The sequence below is a fragment of the Pristiophorus japonicus genome, chromosome 14, assembly GCF_044704955.1.
Source record: "Pristiophorus japonicus isolate sPriJap1 chromosome 14, sPriJap1.hap1, whole genome shotgun sequence".
Classification (NCBI taxonomy): domain Eukaryota; kingdom Metazoa; phylum Chordata; class Chondrichthyes; family Pristiophoridae; genus Pristiophorus; species Pristiophorus japonicus.
In genome coordinates this window covers 161029708-161053993 of record NC_091990.1, presented here as the reverse complement: position 1 = coordinate 161053993, position 24286 = coordinate 161029708, and the positions used below count along the sequence as shown (strand labels likewise).

The 24286-nt window shown below is 44.1% G+C and overlaps 1 protein-coding gene across 6 annotated transcripts in view; it reads left to right on the top strand.

Moving 5' to 3' along the window:
- LOC139280172 (zinc finger protein 420-like) overlaps positions 1-24286 on the top strand; it is a 69570-nt gene that overhangs the window by 26728 nt on the left and 18556 nt on the right. For all 6 annotated transcript variants that reach the window (XM_070899734.1, XM_070899736.1, XM_070899733.1 and 3 more), the window contains 4 exons: positions 1098-1208; positions 2059-2646; positions 3919-4047; positions 13658-14236. In XM_070899734.1, coding sequence (XP_070755835.1) covers positions 1098-1208; positions 2059-2646; positions 3919-4047; positions 13658-14236 — 1407 coding nt within the window. The remainder of the gene's footprint in view (positions 1-1097; positions 1209-2058; positions 2647-3918; positions 4048-13657; positions 14237-24286) is intronic.

Genomic DNA, 24286 nt, shown 5'->3' with positions numbered 1-24286 from the left:
GCATGAGAGCAAGCAGATGAGTGGGATTAAACTAAATGCCTCATCGGAGAGAAAGCATCAACGCAGAATTAAAGGGTTGAGTGGTGTGCTGTAACATTCTACAATTCATTCTATGAAATACAGTATACCCCCTCTGTAACCTCTTTTCAGCTTGTAAAGCTCCTATTTAACTGAATTTTCTGTGCACGTTTTATTTTAGCCGTTACTTGTCAAAAATCTGCTGAAAATGTTAATATATTAGCAACTGTGTTTCACTGTCAACCATGTCCATCTTTTTTTTTATTCGTTCTGGGTGTGGGTGTCGCTGGCAAGGCCGGCATTTATTGCCCATCCCTAACTTCCCTTGAGAAGATGGTGGTGAGCCACCTTCTTGAACCGCTGCAGTCCTTGTGGTGAAGGAACTCCCACAGTGCTGATGGGGAGGGAGATGCAGGATTTTGACCCAGCGACGATGAAGGAACGCCGCTATATTTCCAAGATAGGATGGTGTGTAACTTGGAAGGGAATTTGCAGGTGGTGGTGTTCCCCTGCGCCTGCTGCCCTTGTCCTTCTAGGTGGAAGTGTCGCAGGTTTGTGAGGTGCTGCTGAGGAAGTTGCTGCAGTGCAGCCACAGGGCACCGGTGGTGAAGTGAGTGAATGTTGAAAGTGGTGGATGGGGTGCCAATCCAGCGGGCTGCTTTGTCCTGTTTGTTAATTACAGGGAACGTTGCCCTGCATGTGTCCTATGTCCGTCTTCAGAAAAGCTCAGCAGGTAGGTTAAACCTGACCTGCCTGGTCTAAATCCATGGTATCTATCCTTTCAGAAGTTCTGCTTTTCACCTGTTAGATCTCAAGATTTTTTTTAAAATTCCCAACAACAGAGGTCAAATTTGCTTGTCTAGAATTTGTAGATTTGGCCTTTCAACCTTTTTTTTTTTAGACCTCATGAATCTCTATTGAATTCAAGGAGCCTACAAAATTTCAGTTAAAGCTTCACAAATTCCAGTCCATGTTTCAGCTCTAGTGACTTAAGATCGCTGTATGAAATTGCTGCCAAAGACACTTTGTTTGAACTATTTTGTATCACTCATATTTTTAGCTATTGTTTCATTTTCTAGATTTCAAAAAATTATCTTGTGGTGACCCAGTTGAAGAGGAGCCAGACCATGGGAATACTGCGCAAATTCAGTCGCATCATAATGTTGACCAGACGACGGCACCCTCGGGAGGTAGGAGACCACTTTATAGTTTAAATGATCTTGCCAGTGGCAGTTTAGAAAGTGAAGAAAATCTCATTCACCCCATAGGATTTCTGTAGTTCCAGAAGCTAACGTGTGCAACAAGATAAATCCCTGTAAAAGGACACATGGGAATGGAGAGGGACTTGGTGAAAATGACCAAAAGCAATTTAAATGTGAATATTGTAGGGAAATCTTTTTTCTTTCCAAGAGAATCACTTGATGCTCACACACTGGCAAGATACCCTATAGATATAATGAACGTGGATAAGCTTTATCGAAAGAAGTTGGGCTTAAGTGGACATTTGTTGCATTGACACGGATGAGTACCGCTGCATCAATGTTCTCACAGCGCTCCAGGGGTCTCCCACAGTCGGTGAGAAAAAAACACAGACGTGCGGAATTTTGAACCATCCAACCCGTTAAAGGGGCCGTGCGGACCCCAGTAATACAGGGAACATTGCCCTGCATGTGTAGTATTTTTGATGAAAGCATTTCATCGCAACACTCAGAGGTGCAAATCTGCTCAGACAAGGGAGAAGCACCGTTTAAAACGTGATGACTGTGATAAAATATTTCTGAATTCCTCACCTAGAAAGACCCTTCTTGTAAGGTACCTGACTCCTTAAAATGGGATTTTATTCTTGGAGTTTTTGTAATGACTAGTGACATTTTAACGGTTAAATGACAAATTACTACTAAGTTACAATATGAATGTTTTTTGCTTGGAAGAAATAAATTTCTGAGACAGCTAATATTTCTCTGACTTCCAAATCTTGGTATACATTGATTAGGCAAGTTTTTCATCAGTGGATCTTTGAGTTTTTTTTTTACTACACAGGTTCAGTTAATAGAGTTCTTCCAGAAAGTGAAGTTTGTGATCCTCAAAAGTCTTGGCTTGAGAATGACCGTCGAGATAATGAAGGAGAGACTCTGCCTGGGGATGTTTTGGTTAATAGTTTGAAGCAGATGGACAGTAATCTATCCCAAGATAAACCGGACACATTTAAGCACCTGTTAAACTTTGGGAGAATAAGTGTATTCGGCGGTAAGAATAAAAGGACGCCGAATGCCAGCTCACTGGTCCGTGATAAAGAGAAGCGTTTTAACTGTGACTATTGTGAAAGGAGATTTTTTCGTAAAGAGCAGTTAACGATGCACCGCCGGACACACACCGGGGAGAAGCCCTTTGCATGTGAGGATTGTGGAAGGGCATTTGCAGAGAAGTCGAATCTCAACGAGCACCGCCGCACTCACACAGGGATACGGCCTTACTCGTGCAACTTCTGCGGCAAAGCATTTTATCGCAGTTCCCACCTCAAGGTGCACCTCCGTCGCCATACTGGAGAGAAACCCTATAAATGTGACAACTGCCATCACTCATTCGTGGATTCTTCCTCACTTCAGAGGCACAGGCGTTTACCTTCAGGTACGGTGCTGACTGTGGGAAATACACTGTAGATGCTGAGGTGTAATTCCAGTGGAATTTGTAATCTCTGCAGGTAGTTTCTGAAACTATGCTTGTATTTATTTAGAATCTCCTTTCCACATTAATATTGTTATTCGATTTGATTGAACTTTTCATCCGTTCGTTTTCCAACATTTAACGTTTGAAAGTGAGAGTGAAATAGCTTAGAATGTGACATGACGTGTCACTAATGTCAGTCAAGTTCATAGCACTTTGTGCATTGTTAGAGGAGTGGAAGATGCCTGTGTGTGAGTTCTTTTAACGTGGGGTGGTCGTTGCACACCGGCTACCACACGGGCTGAGCAAGGTCTTGATCCAGTGGTAAGGGGGTCCAAGACGACTGAAGACCAGCTGGTAAATGGCGTATTGATTGAGTAGACTAGGCCTATATTCCCTAGGGTTTGGATGAATGAGAGGTGATCTCATTGAAACACACAAAATTCTTACAGGGCTTTACAGGGTAGATGCTGGGAGAATATTTTCCCTAGCTGAGGAGTCTAGAACCAGGGGTCACAGTCTCAGAATAAGGGATCGGTCATTTAGGACTGAGACGAGGAGAAATTTCTTCATTCAGAGAGTGGCGAATCTCTGGAACTCTCTACCCCAGAGGGCTGTAGATGCTCAGTCGTTGAGTCTTTTTAAGACAGAGATTGATAGATTTTTGGATATTAAGGGAATCAAGGGATCTGGGGATAGTGCAGGAAAGTGAAGTTGAGGTAGAAGATCTGCCATGATCTTATTGAATGGCGGAGCAGTCTAGAGGGGCCGAATGGCCTACTCCTGCTCCTATTTCTTATGTTCTTTTGTATGAATCTTCAGAAAGCAATTTGGATAAAACTTGCTCTGAACATTGCATCCTCTAATGTGGCTGCTCTGGATATCTGTAATATTTGCTGCTAAGAGTTAAGTATGCAGTAGCCGTATCTTTCCATCTTAACTGGCCAAGTTTGATGCGCGGTGTGTAACTGTGAACATCGTACAGGCTTAATTAGGATCTGGAATGCAGTGCTTGAAAGGGTAGTGGAGGCGGATTCAATCGTGGCTTTCAAAAATAAATTGGATAAGTACCGGAAGGAAAAAAAAAATTACAGGGCCACGGGGAAAGGGTGGGGGAGTGGGAGTAGCCGAACTGCTCTTGCAGAGAACCGACACAAGCTCAGCGGGCCGAATGGCCTCCTTCTGTGCTGCAACCATTCTATGATTCTTCTAATTCAGTTTGTGTGTTTTTCCTAGTGTGCTGTAAACCAGTTATTACAATGTTGATACATTCAGAGAGGACGGTACCAACGGAAAAACCAGAGTCAGGCAATTGTGATGGAACTAGCATTGGTGACAGGCAGTTAAACCCAGCAGAAAATAAAGGTAACGATCTTTCGGTAAACTGAATTATTTGAGTGCTACGCAGTAAATCCCGTGCTTTGCTACATGTTTATGGTAAAGGATTCAAAGAATGATTTCATTGACGAAATTGCAAATAAATTGTCCATTGTATATTTTTTCTCCCTTCTCTCCTGAAGATGTAGTTCAATCCCATGGGCGCGGAAGACTGCTGATGTGTTCCCCCAGTTAACCTTTCTACATATGTGAACCTAGGCAGCACGTGTCAGCAGCCTATTTCGGCCTCATGGTTGAGTGCGATCCTGTGCTCCTCTAACATCCAAACATGCACATTTTTAGCAGAGGTCAGTGGATAGTGATCAGCAGTGATCCCTTCTTTGCTTAGGCGCCAGTTGAGCCTTTTGCAGTGCCCCAGCATCACACTGGCTGAGATCTGCTTAATCAGCGCCGTCCATGGCTCAAACCTGATAATGCCAGGCTCAGTGCTGTAACACATGTCATTTACTCACTCGGCCATTAACGGGAGGTCCAATTTTAACCTTTCAAAAGAAAATCACTGGAGTTAGAACTTGGGGGGAGGGGCGGTTGGGGAAAGCTGTTATTTTCCTGTCTATATCAAACAAAAACTATAAGAACAAACATTAGGTTGGTGCAAGTAATATTGGCTTGTAATGTGATAAACCTGATTTAGAATAATACACTATAGAAAAGTAAAGTGATATTTGGAATAGCATAAATACTCAAGAGGCCACTTCACGCAGGTCAAGGCAATATGATGAGATGACTGTAGCTCATAAATGAAAAAAACTGCAAACTGTCTTTGACCAGCCTCACACATGGGGACATTTTTAAGCCGTCTCCTTAGCCCCGCCCCAATTTTCACCGCTCTTTACAAAATAATACAAAGTATTTACAGCCCAGAAACAGGCCATTTGGCCCAACAGGTCCATGCCGGTGTTTAAACTCCACATGAGCCTTCTCCCACACCTCTTCATCATATCCTTCTATTCCTTTTTCCCTCATATGCTTATCTCGCTTCCTCTTAAGAACATAAGAACATAAGAATTAGGAACAGGAGTAGGCCATCTAGCCCCTCGAGCCTGCTCCGCCATTCAACAAGATCATGGCTGACCTGGCCGTGGACTCAGCTCCACTTACCCGCCCGCTCCCCATAATCCTTAATTCCCTTATTGGTTAAAAATCTATCTATCTGTGACTTGAATAAATTCAATGAGCTAGCCTCAACTGCTTCCTTGCGCAGAGAATTCCACAGATTCACAACCCTCTGGGAGAAGAAATTCCTTCTCAACTCGGTTTTAAATTGGCTCCCCCGTATTTTGAGGCTGTGCCCCCTAGTTCTAGTCTCCCCGACCAGTGGAAACAACCTCTCTGCCTCTATCTTGTCTATGCCTTTCATTATTTTATATATGATGTTTATATAAGATCACCCCTCATCCTTCTGAACTCCAACGAGTAAAGACCCAGTCTACTCAATCTATCATAAGGTAACCCCCTCATCTCTGGAATCAGCCTAGTGAATCGTCTCTGTACTCCCTCCAAAGCTAGTATATCCTTCCTTAAGTAAGATGACCAAAACTGCATGCAGTACTCCAGGTGCAGCCTCACCAATACCCTATACAGTTGCAGAAGGACCTCCCTGCTTTTGTACTCCATCCCTCTCGCAATGAAGGCCAACATTCCATTCGCCTTCCTGATTACCTGCTGCACCTGCAAACTAACTTTTTGGGATTCATGCACAAGGACCCCCAGGTCCCTCTGCACCTCAGCATGTTGTAATTTCTCCCCATTCAAATAATGTTCCCTTTTATTGTTTTTTCCCCCCCCCCAAGGTGGATGACTTGAGCAGGAAACTCTAATGCACCACCCAGTTTTGAGTTCCAAATTTCTAGAAGTTTTGCTATTTAAAAATATAAAATCAAAAGTATTATATAAAAATAAGTACAGAATGTATGACTTTAAAATAGGGACTGAATTACACCATGGCCCAATTATTCCCTGCCCTTTAACCCTTCACCTGAAGCCAAAATTGGTCTTGACTCATGTGGAACACCACAAAGATATTTATCCTACAACAAACACTGCAAAGGATAGTCAGGATAAAAGCAATATATTTACTTGGATCAATGTATCAATACCATTTGCATCAACTGTGCTTTTCCCCATTTAAAAAAATATTTACATACTTTACTTAACAATTTTCTTCTTCATTTGATATCTTATTTACAATTCTAAACTCCTGCTGCACATTAGATACATACACATCGAGCTGTGATACCCCCGTAGTCCATTAGTTTGCCAATGCTCGCACATGAGGAATGACCGTTGGATGAGGTATCTGAAGCTGCCAGCCCCTTTACATGATACCCCAACATAGGCACTGGCTTATGAGGGATTATGTGGCTAGTAGTTGACTTTAGGATCTTCATAAAGTGCCCTTTTTTCTAGTGTGAGCATTGGCAAGGTACTCGATCATAACTCTGTTGTCTCACAACCCTGCCCAATTCTGTCTCTGTCTAATGTTCATACGTATATTTTCCAGCAGGGAATGATGGATAGCCATAAGTGGCAAATACCTGGCTGATTTCCTCTTCCTCCTCAGCATACATGCAATCCAATGGGCCTGAGACCTGTATTATCACTCTGGGGTGGCATCTGATCACTCGGATGACAGCAGATTTGAAAGGGAGGGGTGACCAACATGTCCTCTAAGCTGCGCGTCCGTCTGGGACCGGCTTTTTCAATGTTAAGTTTCACACACGCGAAACTGTGAATGGGCCAAGTAGAATTAGGGGGAACTTTTAGGGGTCAGTACTTGAGAAGTGGGAACTGTTTACAATGTCAGCTGGCATGGGAGGCCAGGAAGGGAAGTTAGCTGGGCAGCAGGTTAGTGGAAATAGAATCAGAGAATGGTTGCAGCATAGAATAGGCTGTTTGGACCATTGGGCCTGTGCCGGCTCTCTGCAAGAGCACCTCAGCTAGTCCACTTCCCCGCCCTTTCCCCGCAGCCCTGAAAAATTTTTTCTTTCAGGTATTTCTCCAATTCCCTTTTGAAAGCTACGATTGAATCTGCCTCCACCACCCTTTCAGGCAGTGCACTCCAGATCCTAACCACTCGCTGCGTAAAAAAGTTTTATCATATCGTATTTGGTTCTTTTGCCAGTCACCTTAAATCTGTGTCCTCTAGTTCTCGACCCTTCTGCCAATGGGAACAGTTTCTCTCTATCTACTCTGTCTGGACCCCTCATAATTTTGAACACCACTATCAAATTTCCTCTCCATCTTCTCTGCTCTAAGGAGAACAACCCTAGTTTCCCCAGTTTATCCAGGTAGCTCAAGTCCCTCATCCCTGGAATCATTAATAGGGTCAAGGGAGGGGTAGATGGGTCTTACGGATAGGATTTTCTTGGAGGGGGCATGATGGGATAGGAACTAGAGAAAGAAATGCGATCAAGGCTTGGACAGGGGAGAGCCTGAGGGTAGGTTTAGCTTGTTGGGGCAAGGACAAGGGGGTTGGGATGCAACAGTGGCAGCTGAAGGGGTGGCCCCAATCTTCGCGACAAAATCTATGAGCGCATCACGCTTTTTGTTGGAGGTGCGGGTAGAGTGGGCAGGACAGTGGGGTTTAAGGAGATGGTTGTGGTGGAGGAAAGAAACCAGAGGTTATCTTTGCTCCCCAGAATGATTCCCGAGTACTGATCACTTTTTGTGTTAAGAAGACTTCATGATGCCAGTCCAAAATGTGTCTTGTACTAGTTGGAACCTACTTTTCCCTTGTCCTCCTCTTGCATTTCAGTTTGAAGTAATTTTCCAAGTCTCCGTTTTCCGTACCATTTTCAATAACTCCTGTGCATTGGATGCATGAGCAAGTTACAGCACCAGCTGTCAAGTGTTGTGCCAGGAGTTCTTGATATACCATATAAATATTTTAATAATTGTAAAATACCTTTTCAAAGAAATTAGCACACGGATGCCATCTACTGGCCACTGTGTTTTCATTTTCCTGCCTGAAGGCTTCTCCCGAGTCAACACAATCATTTTAAATTACATCCTTCCCTTCGTCTTGCTTGCTCTTTTTCTCTAACCACATATATCATCGCCAGTGGAGAAAGTGGGTGGACAGTGTGCTTCCATGCCTCTGTCAAGGCCATTCTGAAACTGCCTAGTTTTGTTGAGATCCGACAAGTATTCTCTTGGCACTCCACCTGGCCTTTGCTTAATGTTTCCGTACTATGGTAAGGTTGAGATGAAAACAAAAAGTCGTATTATGTGCACTTCATCTCTGGTGGAACGTATAAGGGAGATATGAAACATAATGGGGTCAAGTTTCGGCCGCGCCTAGAACGGCGCAGCCCCGTGAGCCACCCCTGATTTCCGTGCTCAGAATCACGCCTAAAACTTACCTCAGTATTCTCCCCGCTGCTGGAACGGGAACGTTCCAGGCCTTTGGTGCAGCGCAGCACAAGCTGTGGGGTGCAGAGCCAGGTCCCGGCGCTGAAAACAGTGCCGGGACCTCTGCACATGCACGCTAGAGTGCGCGCGCATGTGCAGTAGCTCCAGGCCACCGAGGATGCGTGGGAGGGGCCTGAAGCACGCCACCCTTGGCTCTGCTGGCCGAATGGGCTCACTGGGGCGGCGAAGATCGGACTTGGGCCTCCCTCCTCTTCATCTTCAGCCCCGCCCCCCGTTGAGGTCCGCTGCCTGCTGCTCCCCCCCCACCGCTCCCGCTCAGGTCTGCTGCCTGCCGCGCGCCCCCCCCCCGGTTCAGGTCCGCTGCCTGCCGCGCCCCACCCGCCCCAGTTAAGGTCTACTACCTGCCACTCTCACCTCCCCCGCCCCCCCCATTCCCGTTCAGGTCCGCTGCGGCTTCCCCCTCTCCTCTCCTCTCCTCCCTCCCCTCCCTCTCGCCTCTTTTCCCTCCTCTCCTCCCCTCCCTCCTCTCCTCCTCTCCTCCCCTCCCTCCTCTCCTCCCCTCCCTCCTCTCCTCCCCTCCCTCCTCTCCTCTCCTCCCCTCCCTCCTCCCCTCCCTCCTCTCCTCCCCTCCCTCCTCTCCTCCCCTCCCTCCTCTCCTCCCCTCCCTCCTCTCCTCCCCTCCCTCCTCTCCTCCCCTCCCTCCTCTCCTCCCCTCCCTCCTCTCCTCCCCTCCCTCCTCTCCTCCCCTCCCTCCTCTCCTCCCCTCCCCTCCCTCCTCTCCTCCCCTCCACCTCCCTCCTCTCCTCTCCTCTCCCTTCTCTTCCCTCCCCCCTCCTCTTCCCTCCCTCCCCTCCCCAGTTCCCTTCCTCTCCCTCCTTCCCCCCCCCTTCCTCCCACCACCCCTCGCTGTCAGAAACACAGAGAGAGAGAGAGAGACACTGACGGACAGAGAGAGAGACACTGTGGGGGGGAGGGGGGGCCATCCCAGCTGTTGGAGGGCTCCCGGTGCTGCAGCCGGTGAGTAGAAACGTAATTTTTTATTTATTGATTTTTTTAAAATTATTTTTTTATTAATTTTTTGATTGATTTATTGGTTGATTTATTGATCATTTATTATTGATGATGGCTCTTTATTTGTAAAAGTGACGTGTTTCATGTTTGTCCACTTCCCTCACCCCGCCCCCCCCCCCCCCCATCACTCGTTCCCTACGCCTGATTTCTAAGTGTAGGCAAGGTTTTTCTGAGCTTACAAAAATCTACAATTACTCCATTCTAAGTTAGTTTGGAGTAAGTTTTTGCCGTCTAAACTTGCAAAACAGGCATGTGGCCGGACACGCCCCCTTTGGAAAAAAAAAATCTGTTCTAAAATGAAACTATTTGAACTCACTAGAACTGGAGCAAACTAAATGCCGAGAATTGCAATTTCTAAGATACTCCATTCTAAACAAGTTGCTCCAAAAAAATAGGAGCAACTCAGGCCGAAACTTGACCCCAAAGTATTGAATGTGTTAAGACCAATGTTGCCTCTTTTTTTTTTTGGTGTGTGGGCCGTTTAACTGGCTGCGCGGCCCATTTAAATTGCCGCGCATGCGTGGTTTTTCCCCCTACAAAAGCCAATGACTGGCCTGTGCGGGACCTCAAAACCACTGCAAGGCCACACAGCTTAATGGGAACATTGGTTAAGGCCATTTGACTCATCTATCCTGTTTTTTCTTGGATAGTTATAACTGTCGAAATCTCGACCTCCGAAAAGAATGACTCCGACACTTACAGCTCCGGTAGAAGTTTCTTTTCTTTACTTGCTCGCAAGGGGTAGGTCACACTCAGTCAAGGGCTAAGTGAACACCTCCGAAATGGTTCAGTTTAACAAGATATTTATACAGTAAAACCAAAGTTCTGGCCTCTCCCTGTGTATTGCTCTGTCTCACAGTCAGTGAATACAGATAAAGAGTTAATTACTATATCCTGGTCCTGACATGGTATCCAGATATTTCCTTTTGTCAGGGTTATCAGAAAGCCAAACGGCCATTACTCCATGAGTCACAGGTAATGGGCTATCACCTGTCTTGTATTGTGTCAGGATTGTTTCAATTTCCTGGTCAGTTTATCTGTTTGCATCAAATGGATGAGGTCTCGGAAAGAGATAATGGCTAGAAGATAAGGGTGGGGTGACATGGAATTCCTGTAGTGTAGACAATAGGAGAGCACCATGGGGGGTTACTTGTCTCAGCATGACTTGTCTCCTAGCTGTCTGATGGCCACAAGCCATCTAACAGCAGGTTTAGCTGTTTATGCAAGTTGACTGCTAAAATGCAGAAAGTTCTGGAAGGGCCAGGACTCCATTTTAATCAAAAGGCACACAAATACCGTATGGTATCAGCTTAGATAAAAATACTTTCCACAAGTTTACCCTCTGTAGACTCGATAATTTAATCTCCAGAGGGCGGTGAATAATAACTGGTGAAACTTCCAAGAAGATAAACCTCTGAAATTTCTTTTAAACTATAAAGTAGTAGATCAAATATTTCAGGAATTAGTCATTAAAATTAAAAGTATGTAGCATCCTAATTCCAGACATCGTCAATATTTTCTAAGTTCTATAATTTAACCACAGTATTATATCCTGGATTGTTGCTTTAAATTATGTAAGAGGTTGGCCTGCTGAGAGCGTGTGATTCTTTAGATTTCTGACAATGGATTGGCTCAAGAATTAGGTACTTTTTGAAGTTTAGTCACTGTTGTAATGCAGCAACCAATTTGTGCGTAAGCAAGCTCCCACAAACATGATGATAATGTGATAATGACCAGTGATGTTGATTGAGGATAAATATATATATATTTTTTTTAATTATTCGTAGCCAATTTTTCCAATTCTTTGTCAAATCACAAACGCCAGAGGTCACCTTGCACACATCAAGGATCACTCTGCGCCAATGCTCTTAGCCAAAAGGCCGAGAGCCACTGCACCATTCCTGGAAGTACTGCAATACCAGGTTCGTGCCATGGAGGCGGATGGGTCAGCAACCCCACACACCTTCGTGGAGGTGGATGGGTCAATCCACCCCACCCACCTCCTATTTCCAAAAAGCATAGGAGAACCACCTTCCTGATCCAGGGAGAACCACTTTGGGGTCATGGTTACTCCCCTGTCAGGTCAGTTACGCATGATCTTAGCCAAAAGGCCGAGATTGAGGATAAATATTGGCCAGGACACTGGGGGGGATCTCCCCTGCTCTTCTTCGAAATAGTGCCATGGGATCTTTTATATCTACCTGAGAGAGCAGGCGGAGCCTCGGTTTAACGTCTCATCTGAAAGACATCACCTCCAACAGTGCAGCGCTCCCTCAGCAGTGTCAGCCCAGATTTTTGTGCTCCAGTCCTTGGAGTGGCACTTGAACCCTCAACCTTCTGACTCGGAGGCAAAGGGGCGACTAACTGAGCTACAGCCACAGCTAAGGAACTGTCCTTTGGAGACTGTTTCTTGTCAGCCATAATCAGTGGTCAATTTTCTTTTTATGGTTTCCACCTCTAAAATAGACAGTGGGATCAAAGAGATTTGGATAAGAAAAACTGTTCAAAAATGTTTTGTTTTAAAGTTTCAGTGAGAGAAAGAAACAGTGTGGGGTGTGCAGTGAGGTGAAGGAAGAATCATCATTAAATGTGCTTCGGCTACCCTGACAAGCCAGAGGAGAAAGAAACCAAGTTACAGAAAACTGAGAGGGGAAAGAACAAAAATTGGAAGCAATAGAGAGACACTAGATTTAAAGTAATGGGGGAAGGTTTATAGGAGATATGAGGGGAAATTTCTTCACCCAGAGGGTGGTGGGGGTCTGGAACTCACTGCCTGAAAGGGTGATAGAGGCAGAAAGCCTCACCACATTTAAAAAATACTTGGATGTGCTCCTGAAGTGGCATCACCTACAGGCTATGGACGAAGAGCTGGAAGATGGGATTAGGCTGGATAGCTCTTGGTCGGCCGGTGAGGATACGATGGGCCGAAATGGCCTCCTCCCATGCTGTAAATTTCTATGATTCTATGAAATACAATACTGAAACGAACAAGAGAGCAAGGAATACTAAAAGCCATGGAGGATTGAAACTGAGGGTCAGCACATTAGTGCTCCAGTCCAGTGTGCTGGAGTTACAGGTTTTCCTTGGCTGGTAAGTTCCCAGTTTTAGCTATGAGTTTGAGAAGTGAGTGTATTTCCTTACAGATAGTGGGTGTGGATGGGAAAATCACGTTGAGCTGTCTCACCTATGCTCAATCATCTCCTAACATGATTTTGAATAGAACACACAAGATGGATACATGATCATTTCTGTAGTTGAGGAGGTTGTGCATTCTCCTGCTATACCACAGGAGGTCGAATCTTACCACACCATTTCACTACACTGTGAGTTCTCAGTCAGAGTTGGCCTGGCTGGTGAGAAGTGAAGGCCACATTCACGTCAACTTCCTATTGGCTTGCAGAGTGATAGAGGCCCAATTGGTAAAGAAAGAAAGATTTGCATTTATATAGCACCTTTCATGACCACTGGACATTCCAAAGTGCTTTACAGCCAATTAAGTACTTTTTGAAGTGTAGTCACTGTTATAATGTAGGAAACGCAGCAGCCAATTTGTGCACAGCAAGGTCCCACAGACAGTAATGTGATACTGATCAGATATCCTATTTTAGTGTTGTTGATTGAGGGATAAATGTTGGCTAAGACATCGGGGATAACTCCCCTGCTCTTCTTCGAAATAGTGCCATGGGATCTTTTACATCCACCTGAGAAGGCAGACGGGACCTCGGTTTAACATCGTATCCGAAAATGGCACCTCCGACAGTGCAGCACTCCATCAGTACTGCATTGGAGTGTTGGCAGGGATCTCTGCAGGTAGCTTCTGAAACTATGTTGGTATTTATTTGGAATCTCCTTTACACATTATTGTACATGGTACAAGTGGAGAATCTGGAAGGAGAAGGAATATAATTTAGTTTTAAGAGAATGAGAAGGTAGACTTTGAACTCTTTAAAAGCTGAACCAGGCTGCTGCAGCAGGCTACCATAATTGACGTCAAATAAGTAATCACTGATGATACAAACCATTTGAAATCTTCCTATCATCCATTAATAAGCAGATTATTCTCCAATTCTATCTATGGATTTCTGTCGGGATTGTTGATCATATCTTTTTCTTTTGTTGTCTCATTATCCAGTTTCAGTCAGTGGAGCTTTACCAGAAAATGGAGGCTGTGATCCAAAGCCTCGACTGGAGAATGAAGGAGAGACTCTGCCTGGGGATGTTTTGGTTAATGGTTTGAAACGGTTGGACAGTAATCTATCCCAAGAAAAAACAGACACCTTTAAGCACCTGTTAAGCTTTGGGAGCTATAAAGTACAAAGTGTATTCGGCGGTAAGAATAAAAGGACGCCGAATGCCAGCTCACTGGTCCGTGATAAAGAGAAGCGTTTTAACTGTGACTATTGTGAAAGGAGATTTTTTCGTAAAGAGCAGTTAACGATGCACCGCCGGACACACACCGGGGAGAAGCCCTTTGCATGTGAGGAGTGTGGAAGGGCATTTGCAGAGAAGTCGAACCTCAACGAGCACCGCCGCACTCACACAGGGATACGGCCTTACTCGTGCAACTTCTGCGGCAAAGCATTTTATCGCAGTTCCCACCTCAAGGTGCACCTCCGTCGCCATACTGGAGAGAAACCCTATAAATGTGACAACTGCCATCACTCATTCGTGGATTCTTCCTCTCTTCAGAGGCACAGGCGTTTACCTTCAGGTACGGTGCTGACTGTGGGAAATACACTGTAGATGCTGAGGTGTAATTCCAGTGGAATTTGTAATCTCTGCAGGTAGTTTCTGAAACTATGCTTGTATTTATTTAGAATCTCTTTTGCACATTAATATTGTTAATTGATTTGATTGAATTTTTCATCCTTTAGTTTTCCAACATTTAACGTTTGAAAGTGAGAGTGAAATGGCTTTGAATGTGAAACTGATAACCGCATTCATGTTATCTGGTTATCGTGGACCTCACGTGAAGAATTTTAAATAGAGATTTCCTTATATTTTGACAAAATGAAACATTTTTGTCCCTGGCTTTTTTATTTCTGTCACAGTACATGGAGTTAAAAACCAGGTTCATTCACAGAAAATGGGCCACCTTGTTTTGAAACATAGTAACCCCAGAATATAAATGTTATACTTGCGTAAGCTTTTTGAAAGATTGGCCAAGTAATTCAATTTAAATACAAGCATTTTGTGGATTTGTTTATATATGTCTTTGGTCCCCGACACAATCTGCGTTCCCTGGCCACCGACTCCATCCCTCACCCCAGCATCTGCCTGAGGCTGAATCAGACTGTTTGCAACCTAGGTGTCCTATTTGACTCAGAAATGAGCTTCCGGCCACATATGCACAGCATAACTAAAACCGCCTATTTCCACCTCCGTAAAATTGCCTGTCTCTGCCCCTGCCTCAGCTCATCTGCTGCTGAAGTCCTCATCCATGCCGTTGTTACCTCTAGACTTGACTACTCCAATGCACACCTGGCTGGCCTCCCACATTCTACCCTGTTAGCGCGAATGTTTTCCTGGAAGAATCACTCGCCACACTGGGTCAGTTCCAATTTCAAAACGGTCTTTATTACGCCGGCGAGGAGGAAGCCTCTGGGTTACTCCAGGCACTTCTCTCCACTGAACAAAGCAATTCTTTGATACTTATATGTTTTACAACAGTTTGCTACATTTACACAGCTTACTTCGGCTGGACACAATCCAATCATAATGAATATAGATTACAAATCGATTCCTCTGGACCAATGGAATTGGCCCCCCAGTCACCAGGGGACTGGGTAATCATCTCATGCCCTCGTGATGTTCTCCAGACCCCCTTATCTCTACTGTCCTTGGGTTCTGCTTGAGCCTAGCTTTCTTATCTTATTACAATTACAGAGTTCCATTCTGTACCATTGGGCAGAGACATCTGGTCTGGGTTTCGGAATGTACTGATTTGGACTTAATTGTGTGTGCCTGTGTGAGAAACAGTTGTTTCAGTTACCTAGGAATGTGGCCAGATCAGCCAGTTGAGTTCCCCTGATGCTTTGCAAAATCTCTGGCAGCCATTTTATATCTAGCAGCCATTTTACATAGATATGCCCTGCAGGTGCCTTTGCCTTCAGAAGCGCCCTACAACAATTCCCCCCTTTCGGTAGGGACTAGTCCTAGTCCCCTTTAACCGACAACATTGATTATAATTTATTACCCCATTTATATCTTTACGTACTACCCGGTACTCCCTGCCTCAGTGTGCTGGCCAGTCACGTGGTTTCAGGAGTTCCCGTTGCTTAGATCAAATTGATATAGTTCACATTCCCCTGTCGCTCTGTTGGACAGATCTCTTTATTCGCATGAGCTCTGGTTCTGATTCTCCATAATGCCTGCAGGTCCGACAGGCCATAACACCCCATGTCAGTGCTAAGATCAGCTGTACCCCGATCAGTATGTGCGATATTATTCGAATCCAGGGGTGTAAATTTACATTCATCCCCCAGTTCCAAATCCTCCTCCACCAACTCTCATCCTGTAACTCTGTGTCGGTATCCTTCTTCAGTATGTCAATATTTATCTGTAGTTGGTGGTAGAGCTTGATAGACTGGCCCATTCTGAGTCTTAGTTCCCTTAGTACCTCAGCTAGATGTGGGATAGGGACCTGTTCTGGCTTGTCATAATCCTGTAGGTGATCGTGAAGCTGATCGATGGTGTTAACCATTTCGGTACCTCTGCGTCTAACCTGGATAATGCGGGCTTGTCCAAAAGTAACAGGTCGTAGAGGGGTAAAGCAAAAGTTTGGCTGCGGGATCTGGCATTGTAAACCTTTATACTGGTAAGAGCGTTCCGTAGTCGAGACACAGTATTTCCCTTTGCCCCCGTAACCTGCCCTGGCAAAGTATGTGTGGGCCGGTACTATCTCTTAATACGCATCCATCAGTTCGATTGAACCCGCACTCGTCTAGTTCTCCTTGTCCCATTGGGTGAGGGCACACCGTGATGTCACCCCTTTGCTTGCATTCCATTAAGGAGATCCCCTAGAGTGTGTTGTTTCTGCGGACAGCAGAGGTCGTGGTCACATAGTAATGGAGGGAGGAGTTTTCCCGTATTACCCCGATATTTTCCAGCTGGTACACAGGAAACGGTCACGAGTCATGTGTGACTATGGGGATCATCATGACTATTCCCACTCCGGTAGCTTTGCCCATCTGGCAGTCGGGGATCACCGGGTGTACTCTGGTTAGTCCCTTCAGGGTACAGTTATCCAGTGCCCCTTTTCGTTTTGCCAGTCGAGCCAGATGTGAGCTATCTATCCATTCGGGCACCTCTCCCCCCCCCCCCCCCCCCCGCCTTTGGATCTGATCGAGGTTGTAGCGTATCTGCCCCACCATCCATAATCCATAAGCGTGACAGAGTTGTCCCTGTCTAAGCCTTCCAGCATCTTCCTTTTCTCTGTCGATAAGGCTATTAATTGTTTTGGCATGAGCTTCTAGGACTGAAATTCCATCCAGTTGAATTTCTGCGCCCTCACTTCCTAGCTTGGCTTGATCTTCCTGATTCTGCTCTGCCTTTCATCACCCCGTTAAATTGTTCCACCTTTTCGTTTAGCCCATGTATATCCAGTGAGTTTACTATGGAGGTTCCGGTGTTAAAACCGGCAGCAGCATCATTAACTATTCCCCTTTTGGTCCTATGAACTTGCTTCTGTCCTTGGAATCTACTGGCGTCCATGGCATCGGCAGCCTGCTGCATTACAACCTTACTTAATACACTATACATATTTCTTGCTTGTTCCGTACAATATTCCGGCATTCGTATGCCTGAGATATTGATCAGAACAGGCACAATTTCATGCTTAACATTATGCGTTAAAATAAGTTCTGTCCTTGCTCCAGTCTTTGGCTGCTGGGATGCATATTCCGTTAGTTAAATTAAACAAAGCCCCATAGTTCATGTAGTGGTGTCTTTCCTGCGTGTGCTATATCTCTCGTAGTCCGTCTGTATTATCCAGTGCTTGCGTGAGCCTTAAGATTCCCAGTATCATGAGTCTCCAGAGTCGAAGTAGCCGCAGGGGTCCCATCTCGGTGAGTGTTTTATCTGCAAATTTTAAACCGATAGCCTGGTCGTCACCAGGTGTTAGGCTCTGGTCTACTCATCTTTTATCCATGCATGTCGAGGTCACTCTACTCCGCACTAGTTATCCCAGTCTGGTTTACTGTTAAATTGGGTTTGTGGACTACACTTACCCACCGTGGGGTACATTGGCTCTATTACCATAGGTGATGGTGCTATGGCTGCGAACTGCACTATCCGTCTGGTCCCGTTTAAAAAAAATCTCTTCCAGCTTATTTTAGCTTTAACTCTTGAATTTGTTTTGTTTGAGTATCTATTTCTTTTATCTGTATCAGGCGAGTATTATTATTTATTTTTTATTCTATCTCCCCATTTCCTCTGTCTGTCAGGTGAGTCTTTATTCTATTAAGAAATCCAAATTAATAATGTCCAATATAAAACAGCTGTCAATGGAAAGGGTTAACTCTTTTACAGGTTTGTAAGAAGGCCTGATGTCTTCGCGTAATCATCCGAAATTTTTTCCAAGTCTTTGTGCCTTCAAAACTTGCTTAGAAATTAGAAATCATTAGTAAAGTCGTCATAATAAAAATCTTCTCATCGGGAAAGACAGCATTTTAGATTAAACTCCAATTCTTTCTAAACTTCTAATTCAAGTACTTGCCAAAGATTTTTTAAATTGATTTAAAACGAGACCACACATTTTTAATAGCTATTTTGTTTACTGAAATCCAATTTTCACACAAGCTGTATACATTCCAACATTGCGGTTTTTTTTACGGTCCCGTTCACTGGGCAAATCTTGTGTTTTATTTCTCTCTCGGCACAAAATCTAAACTTCCGTGCCAGTTCCATTTTCTATAAGAATTTTAAAATTCAGTAAGATTTTCTAATTCCCAGTGTTTTCTTTCTGTGCTGAATTCACATATCTTAGATCTTTTCTCCTCGTTATTTTCAAAACCCTCTTGCTTGTTTAGACTGTTCGGGACTTTTCTTGATAGACAACGTCCATTTTGGAAATCTTTTCAAACTGCAGTGAAACTTTCTTGTAATTTAAAATCATTATCAATGTAGAGTGTCTTTTACCACCTCCAATTTTTTTTCTTCCTTTTCCCAATTAAACCAATATCTTTTTCACAGCCAGTATCAACTAGTATTTAGTAAGTTATGTCTTTTTCCATCGCAAACACTTTTTTTTTCCAGCACTTATTTAGTACGTTACGTCTTTTTTTCATTTAGATCTCCTTTCTTCAAATTAGGTTTTGTATTTTACACAGAGGGCTTGTGGCTCCATAAATTTGTTAATTTAAAATCATCAGACAATCGAAAACACTTTTTTTCTTTCAAATTTGTTCAATTTATTTTCTTTCAAGGTTGCGTCTTTATCTTTTTTCGTCTTTTCCATAACTAGAACAGAGTCTAGCACGTTGGCTTTGAAAGCTGCTTTCCGTTATCTCAAATGTTCCAGTTTCAAGGCCATTACAATGTCTTTTGTTCTAAACTGCTAAAGCCTGCCGTTTTAACATTTTAATTTTTCCAAAGTCCCTTTTACATTTTCGCAGATAGCTCCACACTTGCCCAGGAGTTTGACCTGATCCCTGTAGGTATTTCTAGATTGTTTCCAAACCTTTTAGTTTTTATTTCTTTTTTTTTTTATAAAAGAGATCAGATTTAATTTTTTAGTTTGAATCTATCTCAGTATTTTGCTGTGCCTTCTCTTAATATCTCAAAATCCCAATTCAAATATTGTACTGCCAATTTAAAACTCTTTTTACTGAGCTAGAAGCTTTGGCGTCAAGGTTTTACACAAAGGAAAATGGGGGCGTACTTTCCCAGCCCACAGCCTCGAGAGACCCACGCAGACTTTTTTTAAAGGCATTACAACTTCCCTTCTCCATTCTTTATCTCATTCCTAGATTAAATTTATGTCTTTCAACCCAATGTAATCAATGATTGCGTGTTTTCTTTTGACAAGTAAGTGAGTGTGTCAAAAAACCATCGGGACCATGTATTTTTTTATCTTTTGCTCAACAAACCTATCCTTTGTGCATTTCCTTGCTCCATAACTTATCATCCGAATAAATACGCACCTGTGTTTCTAACTTAAAATGTAATTCAATTCTAGGTTCACACTTTCTTAAAACTTCCCACATACAGGACAACACTGCAAAGGGTTAAAAAAACTTTCACACTGTCTGAAAAAGTGGGTGGAGCTAAAACAAACACAGCTCTACCATTTTTTTTCAAATAGGCTTTCAAATACATGAAAAATTCATTAATTCCTACCTCTCATATTTGGCAGCCAAAAATCACACAAGCACTCTCATTCAAAGTCAGATATTCACAAACGTCTCTCTTCATTCAACAAAGCTTATTGTTTGGCCGGCTCTATTTTTGGATCCATATATCACTTAAGATAGTCACTATCAGGTTTTTTAAAAATAAATTAATACATGATGATAGATTAATACATGATTGATTTACTTTCTCTGTTAATTTTACGTGGGCTCGAAGAACCAGAACCCAGGCCTTTTCTATTACTTTCTTTTGTTCCTCCGCCAGGTGGCAGGTAAGGGACCTTTCTGGCCCCCACTTGAGTTTTGTTGGTACATTGGCCATTTCAGGGTAGGATTAGAACCGTTAGGAATCTACTCTGAGGTCCGCTTTCAGCAAACGCGACTTGTAGTAGACCGTCTCTTGGCTTACTGCCGGGTCACAAGTCTGTGATAATTTCTTACAACAGGCTTATAATACAATCCTTAAATACTTTAAGCAATTCCTGACAGCGCTCTACGCCTCCCTAACGAACTACCTACCACCGTTTTGCCTATTGGTCCGACCCCGTTCACAGATTTGGTATTCATTAGTCGCTGTGCACCACCTGGCCCCCGGGGCAAGGTCTATACTCACCCGGTTCTTCCAAGGGTGTCCAGCGACTTCGGAATCCTGTTCGTGACGCCACTATTAGCGCAAATATTTTCTTGGAAGAATCACTCGCCACTCTGGGTCGGTTCCAATTTCAAAACGGTCTTTATTACGCCGGCGAGGAGAAAGCCTCTGGGTTACTCCAGGCACTTCTCTCCACTGAACAAAGGAATTCTTTGATACTTAGATGTTTTACAACAGTTTGCTACAGTTACACAGCTTACTTCGGCTGGACACAATCCAATCATAATGAGTATAGATTACAAATCGATTCCTCTGGACCAATGGAATTGGCCCCCCAGTCACCAGGGGACTGGGTGATCATCTCATGCCCTCGTGATGTTCTCCAAACCCCCTTATCTCTACTGTCCTTGGGTTCTGCCTGAGCCGAGCTTTCTTATCTTAATACAATTACAGAGTTCCATTCTGTACCATTGGGCAGAGACATCTGGTCTGGGTTTCAGAATGTGCTGATTTGGACTTAATTGTGTGTGCCTGTGTGAGAAACACAAATGTTTCAGTTACCTAGGAATGTGGCCAGATCAGCCACAGTTGAATTCCCCTGATGCTTTGCAAAATCTCTGCAGCCATTTTATACACATGTACATACATATGCCCTGCAGGTGCCTTTGCCTTCGGAAGCGCCCTACAACAACCCTATGTAAACTTGAGGTCATCCAAAACTCAGCAGCCCATGTACTAATAACTCGCACCAAATCCCGCTCATCCATCACCCCTGTGCTCGCCGATCTACATTAGCTCCCGGTTAAGTAACGCCTTGATTTCAAAACTCTCATCCTTGTTTACAAGTTCCTCCATGGACTCGCCCCTTCCTATCTCTATAATCTCCTTCAGCCTCACAATCCTCCGTGATGTCTGCGCTACTCAAATTCTGCCCTCTTGAGCATCCCTGATTATAACTGCTCAACCATTGGTGGCCGTGCCTTCAGCTGCTTGGGCCCCAAGCTCTGTAACTCCCTCCCTAAACCTCTCTGCTCTCGAACACTCTTTCCTCCTTGAAGGCGCTCCTTAAAACCTACCTCTTTGACCAAGCTTTTGGTCATCTGACTTCATTTCTTTTTATGTGGCTCGGTGTCAAATATATTTGTTTTGTCTCAAAACACTGCTATGAAACGTCTTGGGACGTTTTACTACGTTAAAGGTGCTATATAAATACAAGTTGTTATATATAGAAGCATAGAAAATTGGTACAGGAGTAGGCCATTCAGCCCTTCAAGCCTGCACCACCATTCAATGAGATCATGGCTGATCATTCACCAAAGTACCCCTTTCCTGCTTTCTCTCCATACCCCTTGATCCCTTTAGCCGAAAGGGCCATATCTAACTCCCTCTTGAATATATCTAACGAACTGGCCTCAACAACTCTCTGCGGTAGAGAATTCCACAGGGTAACAACTCTCTGAATGAAGAAGTTTCTCCTCATCTCGGTCCTAAATGGCTTACCCCTTATCCTTAGACTGTGACCCCTGGTTCTGGACTCCCCCCAACATCGGGAACATTCTTCCTGCATCTAACCTGTCCAGTCCCGTCAGAATTTTATGTTTCTATGAGATCCCCTCTCATCCTTCTAAACTCCAGTAAATACAGGCCCAGGTCGATCCAGTCTCTCCTCGTATGTCAGTCCTGCCATCCCGGGCATCAATCTGGTGAACCTTCGCTGCACTCCCTCAATAGCAAGAACGTCCTTCCTCAGATTAGGAGATCAAAACTGAATACAATAGTCCAGGTGAGGCCTCACCAAGGCCCTGTACAGCTGCAGCAAGACCTCCCTGCTCCTATATTCAAATCCTCTAGCTATGAAGGCCAACATGCCATTTGCCGCCTTCACCGCCTGCTGCACCTGCATGCCAACCTTCAATGACTGATGTACCATGACACCCAGGTCTCGTTGCACCTCCCCTTTTCCTAATCTGCCGCCATTCAGCTAATATTCTGCCTTCGTGTTTTTGCCACCAAAGTGGATAACCTCACATCTATCCACATTATACTGCATCTGCCGTGCATTTTCCCACTCACCTAACCTGTCCAAGTCACCCTGCAGCCTCTTAGCATCCTCCTCACAGCTCACACCGCCATCCAGTTTAGTGACATCTGCAAACTTAGAGATATTACACTTAATTCCTTCAATTAAATCATTGATGTATATTGTAAATAGCTAGCGTCCCATCACTGAGCCCTGTGGCACCCCACTGGTCACTGCCTGCCATTCTGAAAAGGACCCGTTCATCCCGACTCTCTGCTTCCTGTCTGCCAACCAGTTCTCTATCCACGTCAATACATTACCCCCAATACCATGTGCTTTAATTTTGCACACCAATCTCTTGTGTGGGACTTTGTCAAAAGCCTTTTGAAAGTCCAAATACACCACATCCACTGGTTCTCCCTTGTCCACTGTACTAGTTACATCTTAAAAAAATTCCAGAAGATTTGTCAAGCATGATTTCCCTCTCATAAATCCATGCTGACTTGGACCGATCCCGTCACTGCAAGGGACCTACATTTGTCTTCACTAATCCTTTTCTCGTCTCATATCTATAGAAGCTTTTGCAGTCAGTTTTTATGTTCCCAGTAAGCTTCCTCTCGTACTCTATTTTCCCCTTCCTAATTAAACCCTTTGTCCTCCTCTGCTGAATTCTAAATTTATTCCAGTCCTCAGGTTTGCTGATTTTTTGGCCAATTTATAATGCCTCTTTCTTGGATTTAACACTATCCCTAATTTCCCTTGTTAGCCACGGTTGAGCCACCTTCCCCATTTTATTTTTACTACAGACAGGGATGTACAATTGTTGAAGTTCATCCATGTGATCTTTAAATGTTTGCCATTGCCTATCCACCCGCAACCCTTTAAGTATCATTCGCCAGTCTATTCTAGCCAATTCACGTCTCATACCATCGAAGTTACCTTTCTTTAAGTTCAGGACCCTAGTCTCTGAATTAACTGTGTCAATCTCCATCGTAATAAAGAATTCTACCATATTATGATCACTCTTCCCCAAGGGGCCTCGCACAACAAGATTGCTAATTAGTCCTTTCTCTTTCCACATCACCCAGTCTAGGATGGCCAGCCCTCTAGTTGGTTCCTCGACATATTGGTCTAGAAAACCATCCCTAATACACTCCAGGAAATCCTCCTCCACAGTACTGCTACCAGTTTGGTTAGCCCAATCTATATGTAGATTAAAGTCACCCATGATAACTGCTGTACCTTTATTACATGCATCCCTAATTTCCTGTTTGATGCTGTCCCCAACCTCACTACTACTGTGTGGTGGTCTGTACACAACTCCCATTAGCGTTTTCTGCCCTTTGGTATTCTGCAGCTCTACCCATACAGATTCCACATCATCCAAGCTAATGTCCTTCCTTACTATTGCCTTAATCTCCTCTTTAACCAGCAACGGTACCCCACCTCCTTTTCTTTTCTGACTATCCTTCCTGAATATTGAATACCCCTGGATGTTTGATTGGTAGCTCTTTTTGAGCTTGAGCCACATACTTTAACTTTAATTTAGCCTAGTAACATTTTGCTAATTATTTCTCAGCCTGTCTTTTAATTTAATAGTCAGTCTGAAGCAATGTTCCCTCTTTTTCTTTTTGTGTGCAGTCCCTTTAAAGTGATGCAGAACTCATGAAAGGTCATCATCCTGAAACGTTAACTCTGTCTCTCTGTCCACAGATGCTGCCTGACCTGCTGAATATTTCCAGCACTTTCTGTTTTTATTCTGTAAAGATTAATGTTCAGGAGACTTGTCCAATTTGCATT